The 10395-nt window shown below is 33.9% G+C and overlaps 1 protein-coding gene across 1 annotated transcript in view; it reads right to left on the minus strand.

Moving 5' to 3' along the window:
* Positions 1–10126, minus strand: part of LOC150089458 (uncharacterized) — a 48564-nt gene extending 38438 nt beyond the window's left edge. The window contains exons 1-2 of the mRNA XM_090368607.1: positions 9867–10126; positions 6429–6965 (exon numbers count right to left, since the gene is read on the minus strand). Coding sequence (XP_090224733.1) covers positions 6429–6965; positions 9867–10052 — 723 coding nt within the window. The 5' untranslated portion in view covers positions 10053–10126. The remainder of the gene's footprint in view (positions 1–6428; positions 6966–9866) is intronic.
* Positions 10127–10395: the final 269 nt, after the last annotated feature.

A 10395-nucleotide genomic window follows, 5' to 3' on the forward strand; every position in this document is an offset into this window, starting at 1 on the left:
CCTCCCATATGGGGGCAGTAGTATTACCTCATGAAGTTTTATAAAATTCAGGAACTGCAATTCACTCACTGATCAGTTACTTACTGATAACTGATCTTGTTATGTAAGTGAAATGCTAAATACAATTTCATGCAAGTAACTGATACCCAACGTTAGACAGTTTGCTAAACACAAATTAGACATTAACGATCACTGTCTCCTGCAACTTAACCATCCCTTTATCCATAACAGTAAGAGATGGCTCCTTTCACTGAAATCTAAATATAGTGATGGTTCTCATTACTGAAACCTAAGTATATGATAAAATAATTTTGTGCATCCAATTCCTTTGATACCATATCACAGTAGTTAATCAGACAGCTGAGACAAAATCTCCCCTTAATAAATCCATGCTGTGATTGCCATATAACTGCATTTCTATCAAGATATCCAACATTACTTATTTTACCACTGCTTCCATTACTTTCTCTAGAACAGATGTTGAAAAAGTACTTAACATTTCCCATGGAAGCATTTCAATAATAATGCATGAGCATTTGGGAATGTTCAAAGTTTGATTGGGTTTCCTTTATATTTGTGACAAAATCAGATGTTGCAGTTATGAAGAGTATTTAAATTAATTCTTGCTAATCTAGGTTGATTTTTATCCTGTCTGGTAACAACACTTGGCTACATTTTTATGATCCTGAATCCAAATTAGAAAGCATGCGGTGGAAGCGGAAGGGATCTCCAATCCCTAAAAAATTTTTGAACACAACTGGAATAGTGGAATCAGCTGGAATAGTGTTTGCCTCAATTTTCTGGGACAATAATTGATTACCTTGCACCTAAAGGCACAATAATGGGAATATTGTGGCTGCCCTATGCTCTTTGGTGTAAAAGACAAGAAAAGTAGGGTGGGTTTTGCTTCTCTATGATAATGCACTAGTGCATAAAGCCAGAACTGCACATGCTAAAATTCATGAATGTGGATTTGAACATGTATTCAAATATATTTATATATATTTGAACATTTGAAATTATTTCTCCACCCCCCACACAACAAGTATAGCCTAGATCTGGCTCTAAGCAATTATTATTTGTTCAGAAACCTCAAGTCATATCTTCATGGAACTCATTTTAAAGATGAAGAGCTAAAAGCTGCTTTAGAAGCCTTGTTAATGCCTAAACTGAAGAATTTTTTTTTTTTTTTTTAGGATTAAACTTTTTGCAGATTAAATGCAGTAAGTGTATTGAGCTTTGGGGTGAATACTTTAAACAATAAAAAAAAACAGAATTTTGTACCTATGTCTTTTATATTCCAGTTTTACAACTTTTGATCCCTCCTTGTATAGTCACAACTGAATTCTTCCATTCAGGACTAAAACCCAGATCTCACCGATTTAGTGGCAGGTGGCAATGTATCATGCAGACTGAGCTGGCATGGAGCCCTGTACCATATAATTGTGCTTAATAAAAATTCAAAATATATTTAGATGTGTTTTACTGACAATTTCTGATTTAATTTTAATATGTAGTGGCATTCAAGACTTTCTCCAAGGTCTTGTACACTCTGCCTATTCTGCACACCCACCATGATTTTGAGAATGGCTTCACAGATAATAGGGAGAAGTTTTAAACTTCAATCACTTGCAACCTCAATTTTAACAGTTACTTGCATTGCATCTATTGTAACTCCTGTTTTAGTTCAATTATAAAAAAATTTTTAGCTTTTTTTCTGAATTGAAAATGGCAATCTATTAATTATGATTCTCTAAACTGAATTTAAAAATACTGAACAAAAATAAACAAGAGAAACCAATAATAATAATAAAGTTTTTATGATATTTTGTAGAACCATGATCAACCAGGTTTAAACCCAGATGCTCATGTGGTATCTAGTAGATGCAACATGAATGTCTGTATTTCTTTCAGCTGTTTGCATTTAGCTGGCAAAATTAAAGCTATATGGCAAGATTAGCCACATATTTCTGTCATCTTGTAAATGCCACATGGGAATGGGGTGGCTGTCTAGAAGAAAAGCCTATAAAAATTTAATTAAATAATATAGCTTTTGCTCACATGGCAACTGGTTAAACCTAGTTAAACACCAAACAAAAATTTAATTCTTGTAATTCGTGCATATCGAAATGAAAACAGAAACAGAAACAAATTAAAGAACACTGGTGGGAAAAGGTACATGGAAAGATTTGATTGCATTTACAAATTTTAAAAAAAAAAATATATAAAAATTTTAAAAAGTGGTGACACTGTGTTAGGAGGTTAAATATCTTCTATCCAGCAGTTTATTTACAATTATCTATTTTTCTGAAATCTCCAAAAATATAATCTGCACAGTGAATAAAATATGAGGGCTGATTCAGCATATGCTTAAACTAACATTTCAACATCCTCTAGACCTGCTTTGGTTTCATTTGCTCTGTTATGGTTGTGTGTGTGTGTGTGTGTGTGTGTGTGTGTGTGTGTGTGTGTGTGTCATTTCAAACAGTGTGTCCGCAACAGAAGCATGCAGTGATTCAATTATTAGCACTAGCCATATAGTGCAAGGAAGCACCACCAGCTAACCAAAAAAAATAAATAAATTTAATTAAATATAGTAAAATAATGCTTACAAGTTAGTGCAAATGCATCAGATCTGCTCACAGCTAACTACTAAATAGATTATAGGATTGGCATCATTATGTATATCTCATATTGTAAATACGTTCACAACAAGTTGCGCCGACCGGGCTAGCCAGGTGGGTAAAGTGCCTGCCTGGCAACCCAAAGGTCGCGGGTTCGATTCCCGCCTCGGGCTTGGATCAAAGTACTGCAAAAACCTTGAGAGGTGCATTATGGCCACAGAAGCCTATGCGCCAACAACTACCAAAAAAAAAAAAAAAAAAAAAAAACAACAAGTTGCATGATATTGCACTACCTTGAATAAGTAACTCTTCATCATAGGAGAAGACTACTGTTACTTATTCTCAGTGGATGCCACCACGCATGTTAATTCACTATGCAACTTGAGACTTTTGCCCTAAAATGCGACATAATATAATAAAATAAATAAAAATGAATAAATAAATAAATGCTATAATTAAGTTCAGGGCAAAAGCCTCAAACTATAGCTATACAGGTGACCCCCGCTTAACGCTGATAATGCATTCTGGAAAACCAGAGCGCTAAGTGAATCCGCACTAAGCGAGCGCTGCATTCCCATAAGGTAACATATGTATTTGTGAGTTGTGGTCGGTGCCATAGGACATTTCCTAATCAATAATAAACGGTAGTGAAAAGATGCACAAATGTCGGTCAAAATATTTGTACATATAAAATATTCTGCATTACATATGTATATAATTATATGGTAACTATTTACGTATCAAAATTAAACTTAAAATTCCAATTAAAATCATGAATTTAATTGATCTAAATTGATTTAATTTAATTGATGAATTTAATTATGAAAAATGTGTCGATTTTGGGTTAAACTTTGGCCCTCTTCCAAATAAACTAAAAGGGGTATTAATTTTAAATCCCCTGCAGCGTTACCACCCAACAATAAAGTCACCCGATCCTTCGCCGCTTTGAAACCTGGCATGTTTTTTTCTTCTTTCAATATGAAACTTCTTTTAGGCATTCGTTTCCACAAAAGTCCTGCTTCATCTATGTTATAAACTTGTTGAGAAGTATAACACACAATATCCCTCTCCAATAATTTTAAGAAGTTCTTTTTTGAAAGCTTTGGCTCCTTGATCTGCACTTGCGGCTTCTCCCTGGATTTTAAATCTATTCAACCAGCCCTTACTAGTTTTAAATGGTTCCAATTTTTTTTTTTTTTTTTTTTTTTAGGTGATTTTTCTTCAGATCATCATACAGGCTAATCTCTTTCTCTTTTTTATTATTTATAATATTTAACTTAACTGAATTCTGCATTGGATATTATCTTCAATAAAATTAGTTAGTCTTTCCATTTCAATCCTAATAGTCGGCCTAGCCCTAGTTGCTTGCAGTGGAACAGCTATCTTCCCACTGCTAAAATTAATTCTTTATTTTTTTATAATTGTTCTTACAGTTAAACTTGCAAGTCCTAAATTATGGCACACATCCGCTTGTCTTTAACCGGATCGATTTGCTTCAAAACGTCTAATTTAATTTTCAAATTCAGTAGTATTTTCCTTACATTTATAGTCTTCGTACTGCGCCCAGACGTTGTTGCTTATCGGCCATTATTAACTCTTCGCAAATGTAACTGCGTTGGTTGCATTAATTATGATACAATGTTCAAGTAAACTGTCCATTTACGCACAATGTCTAATACTGTACTGAGTGACTAGACTTCAGATAAATGCATATAACACAAATATTACAAGCAATATACTTGATCATTTTTAAAATGTTTATCTCGGAACTACGTAACAAGTCACTGTACTGCAATTAAATTAGCGTGCGAGAAAATTTCACTGAGTGTGGGAAACATTTTAATGCTGTTTTGATATTCATTTTCAAGCTATTGACTCCATCAAATGAAACGATTTCATTAAATATGCCAAAAATGCAATCTGTAAAAGAGAGTTATAGTGATCTGTGACAGCGTTATAGTCAGATACGGGTTATAATATAAGAACAGCGTTATAGCAAATCAGTGTAAAGCAAACCGCGTTATAACAGGGGCCTGCTGTATAGTCATTGTACATAGCTGTGGGCAAAGTGGGTTTGCTACTTAGTGTATCAATCTCAATATAGTGGAGAAATTTACTATAAGTTACCTACTATTACACTATTCTAAATAAAAAGCATTGCTCCAATGGAGAAGTACCACCAGACCCAGGTTTCAACTCTGACTGGAGTCTCATCAGTGAGCAAATAGACATTGAAAACCTGAACAACCCAGTTCAGGTTTTCAGTAACGACATATATGCTCACATCTGGTGAGTATGGGTTTGGCACACCCAGGGTCCTGAGCTGGATATCTTCATTTTTCTCTCTTTTGGTGATGCTCTCTCTCTCTCTCTCTCCCTCTCTCTCTCTCTCTCTCTGTATATACTTTTTTTTTGGCTTGTGCAGCATAAACCTCAGGCTTCCTTGCACCATATGGCTAATAATATCCACAATATGTGAGATCTATGCACAACATCACAAACCCAGTTTGCTCACAGCTACATACATACACAAAGAGATTATGCCTATCATGTATAATACTTCATAAGACTTTTATAGCTTGAGGCTTTGGCCCTGAACTTATTTATTTCTACTTAACTTCATCAACTCACATCTCGCCTATTTTGTATATATATTGTCACTGGATTGTTTAGGTCTTCACAGTGCTTAACTGTCCACTGATAAGATCCCCAGTCAGAGTCAAAATCTGAGTAAGTCAAAATCACTTTTAATTAAAATCAGTACTTTTCCATTAGAGCATATACTTTTCCAATGGAGTAATGATTTCTGTTTAGACTAAGGAAGTATTACTAAGTAGCAGAATTAGTTTGCTTAAAGCTAAGTACAGAAAGATGCTATACCCAACACATACACTGACTTTTTATAGCTTTCATAGCTTGAGGCTTTCCTCTTAACTTAATTACAATCAACCAAAATTGTAAAAGCAATAAAGTAGTAATTATACACATTTTCAAAGCCAAAATGGAATGCTGTCAATGGCGTGCATATTTCTAAAGCCACAGCTTATGTTCATATTAAGCTATGAATCCATGCTTTATACATTTATTGAGGTCACAAATGATTTAAATTAAAATATATTAGAGGAATGTTAATCTGAACTTTGGTATGACTTCATTATAGTTTTTATAATTGACAAATAGTTCAATCATATCATGGCGAAAGTTAGATCATCATTAACAAACATGATTAGCTTCAAAAAGCCACAGCAGTTTTCTACAGGCACCTGAAGTATGCAATTAGTAACTGATAAATCACATTATACCAAGTGTTTACTGTCAATGGCAAACATGCTGATTTGAGAAGCTATGATAAATTTTTTTGCTGGAAAACATTTCACTAAAGAAAGAAAAACTACCCAAGTCAGTAGCATTACAACTGGGCTGCCATGGTTAGCATATGCAGTCACAGTGTATACAAAGGACCTTTTTTTCAGTATGAATGCACTTATGTTGTTTTTTTTTATATGTGAATTTTAATGTGTTTATAGGTGGCACCTAGATCAGAAACAAATTTATTTATCCTCATATACAGTGGCATGATCACTGATGCAGCATATATCATATGAACCCAAATGAATTCACGAACTGGAACTCAAACCCACCTAAAAAAAAAATCTTTTCTATACCCTGTGAAAATAAAGATACTAAAGTTGAATGCAATTTGATTATTAATTAATCTGAAGAGGAGAAATTTAGCCATGGATAGCCTCTATAATATAATGGATAATTTAAAATGCACTGAACTATATAACATTCGGAACTTACCACATCTGACAAGATAGTGAATATTTTATGAAGGTGTTCAGGTGATGGCCGTCCAGAAGAGTCTAAAGTCCTTATAAGCTTGTCTGAACCAGTGCATAATAAAAAGCTTTGTTCTAATTGTAAAAGGCAGTTACCATTTAATTCATATTCATTTGTTTCTCCTTTGTACAATGTTATATAGTGCACATCAGGAGAAGAATCAAGGTAGCTAGAAGAAGAAACTGTTACTGGAATCAGCACTCCACCTCCTCTTAATTCTTCAACATTCAAGAATTCCATTTTACTAACTTTGTAGCAATTATTACACAAGTGCAACTTGTTTCTCTTGTGGGACACACATGGTATTTCATTTAATAACCTATAAGGTTCAAAAGATAACAATTCAAACCCACTTTTAAAAAATGAGTCTCTCTGAATAATTTTCACAGCTGACTGAAATGAGTCTGTATAAAACACCTCGCAACAATCAGTAACACTTTCACAGTTCCCTTTCAGTTCAGGGCATTTGGCTTCTGACTGAGATGACAAATTCCTAACCTGAAAAGTCATAAAAATATCTTTATTAATACCCTTCAAAAGTACACTGAAGCATCTAAAATAAAAGTACAACTACTTGATTTGATCAAAAAGTTCAGTGAATAAACTTAATTCTTGAAGTGATTGCAAGTCCTGCTCACAATCTTTTAACTACCATAGTCATAGATAAAAGATTATGAGCAGGACTTATAACATCAACAAAGAATGCACACACCAAGTTTTAACTTGTTGTTAGGCAACAGTCTACATGAAAGCAGCTTTGAGTGAAAACTTGTTTTTACCACTGAAAATGTCACACATATCAAAAATGACAAAATTTGAATTTGTGAACATTAAAATTTTGATCAAACTTATTTCCACAGTGCTGCACCCACCTTATTTCTTTGAGTGGCAGCATGCAACTTTTGACTATTCCCAAAATTAAAACAGAACATGAAAGTGATTTGAGTCAATTCAAAAATTCCAATCAAACATGAGGGACAACCCAAAAGCATTCACAAAAGAAGGCTTCCGAAAAGGCTTTTTATCAGTGACAGACACAATGGAATAAATGTGCAGTTGTACTAGATTATACTGAAGAATATTAATAATGTAAACATTTATCATATAATAAAATTATTTTTTTTCAACATTCACTGACCTTTTTGATTAAACCTTATACATTAGATGGAAAGTTTTATTAACCCAGCCTACATCCAGATAAGATTTAAAATATTGCTTATATTTCGATTTTTTTTAAAAATACTAAACTTTATAAGTTTAGTATTAACTTATAAAGTTAATACTACAAAACTAACTCATAACATTTACTAGCACACATTTTCAAATATCTTTCAATAAAGTAAAATTTTAAAAAATATTTTATTACTAAATTAAAGATACAAGCAATTATTAATCAATAAAATAAAAATAAAAAATAGAATTCAAATAAAATTCAATGGTTTTATTCCAACAATAAGCTTCTACAAACTAATTTTTAAATACAAATGCCTAAGATAAATTATTTTTTGGCATTTTTTATTAGCAAAATCATTAACATCTAAGTTTGTATTGCAAGTTAGTCAGTGCTGAAATAAGTGTTGTGTAAGTAACATTAATAGCAAATTTAAAGAAACACTTTCAAATTTCTTTAGAAACAAAAAATGTATTTAGCACAGGCATTTTAATATGCTTGATATACTGTAGTAACGTCTTGAAATGAACAGGACCTATGAACAGCAAATGAGGTGTAACTAAGGCCTGCAAACAGCAAATGATAAGTGTGTCAGACTAATGACAGTTCCACTCTTACAGTCAATGATTCACTTTAAAAAATATCACATGAATCTAATGCTTGTCAAGCTGGCTCTTTCCCCAAATGCTGTTGCACAATCTATGATGAGTATGCATAACATTGTCAAGGAGTCAGCATGTTTTTCAAAATACCCACATAATTTAATAAGCTTTATCTTTGAAATGTGACGTATGCACAGCAGCAAAAGTGCAAGTAATCGGGGCTGGATTTTGGTCTTCGTAGGCCCTAGGCACTTTTATTCAGAAATGTGCTAAAAGGGGAGTAAATGTTTTTACCCCTTCTATTTTAACACTTTGACTGTAAATTATGTCAATTAACGTGACTCAAGTTTCAACTATAATAAATGGTAAACCACCTCAGTTGATGAAATGCAATCACTGCAATTCTCCTAGTTTCAAGAACAACCACTAGATAGCATATATGTATTGAACTGAAGCACCTAGAGTCGATTGCACATGTTTTCTCAGCTAGTTTTTCATTAATCACAGTGAAAAGAGGGCTGTTGAAGGTTTTTTTTTTTATTTTTCCTTTGTAGGCCCTAGGCACTGTGCCTATGGTTTCTAATGAGAAATCCAGCCCTGCAAGTAATGGTTGGTTGGTTGTGCTAGGAGATTTTAGGTGCATCAGCAACTTAGGTCACATTGTGCCATATATTTGTCTCTAAATTGTGTGTGTTCTGTAGTTTATTTGCCAGAGTAAAAACCAGAGTTTCTGGAAGAAAAAAGTGCATATGAATTTTGGGCCATATTTCACAAGGTGGTAAAATACACCTTAGAATTTGAATTGTCAGCTTTAGTTTTTTTTTTTTTTTTAGTGAGAAAGGAGCCTGAACTTCCAAACAACTGAGAGGCCTATTAAAACATACTTGCAAACACACATTACTTCGTACAGATTCGATGCAGAAAATTATATTCGTCTGTGTATAGAATTTAAAATTTTCATTGAAATAATTGGAACTTTATTATCTAGCTGTATCAGAATAAAAAATATTAAAGAATTGTTGGTTGTTGTAGGGTTTTAGGCGCATCAGCAACTTCCATACTGCGCCGTATTAATAGGCCTGTAAATTGCGTGTGTTCTGTGGTCCATTTGCTGTTTGCTGGACGAAAAACCATACTACCCTCGCCTGAGCCCAACTAATTCAGTCACTTTGTAAATAAGGCCCATAAAAATTCCTCGCGTCATTGACGCTATTCGAACAAAATCTTTATCACCCGGTGTGTGGGGCGAGCAGTCATTACACCAACAGTGCTACACGACAGCCGCAAATAACGGTTATGATAAGGTGGGGAATAGCTGTCCAACTGCTTTACTGATCACCACGCATGAGTAACGTAACTTCAGACCGAACAGGTTTTTTTTTTTTTTTTTTTTTGTAGGTTCGTAGGGATAACTTATGTGCATAATTTCTTTGTGAGAGAGCGGCTTATCTCTATTTTCACATGGAAAAGAAACCGAAATTCACGTACCCGCCCTGGATTCATCTACCGTGCAACACGAACGTCGAAAGTAATCCAGTGCTTAATAAAACCATAAAACAAAAAAATGTTTTTTATTTTAACTTAAAACGTGGTGGCCCCTGTGCGATATGCAATTATTATACTTACATCATTCATTTCTCGAGAAACGGGCCTACAGAACTTGTCGTGTGATGATACAAAAGCGCACCGTTCAGTACTCAAACGAAATGCACAAACGGCTGGATATAATCTAACCTGACTAAAATTTCCAAGTACGAAAGCAGTGATTCTATAATGCACCGGAAATTTCAGAGTACAAAAATTTGCTGCCATTGCTTTAAAAATAACAGTAACAACAGCAGGAATACCAATTTCAAATGTTCAAGCACATTCGTCGCACAAGATCAAATAAAGTAAGGAAACATATCCTTACTTCCTCAAACAGAACACCAATGTGCAAACATCGCCCTGGTGATCGCAATTCCCTCTGGTGGTGGTAAAAGCACTTCTCATGTTTGGTTTAACTTATTTGAGAACGGCCCAGTGCCGTACTGCGTATGCGTTGGGCCATTCTGCGTATTCAGAACATTTTACAAATAAGTTAGCTAATGTACACAATGCATTACATTTCGAGCAGGTTTGATTTTTTATCTAAAATTAAATGTTGTTTTTTTTT

Source organism: Mastigoproctus giganteus, chromosome 2, assembly GCF_048544385.1.
Source record: "Mastigoproctus giganteus isolate SK-2022 chromosome 2, ASM4854438v1, whole genome shotgun sequence".
NCBI classification, from domain to species: domain Eukaryota; kingdom Metazoa; phylum Arthropoda; class Arachnida; order Uropygi; family Thelyphonidae; genus Mastigoproctus; species Mastigoproctus giganteus.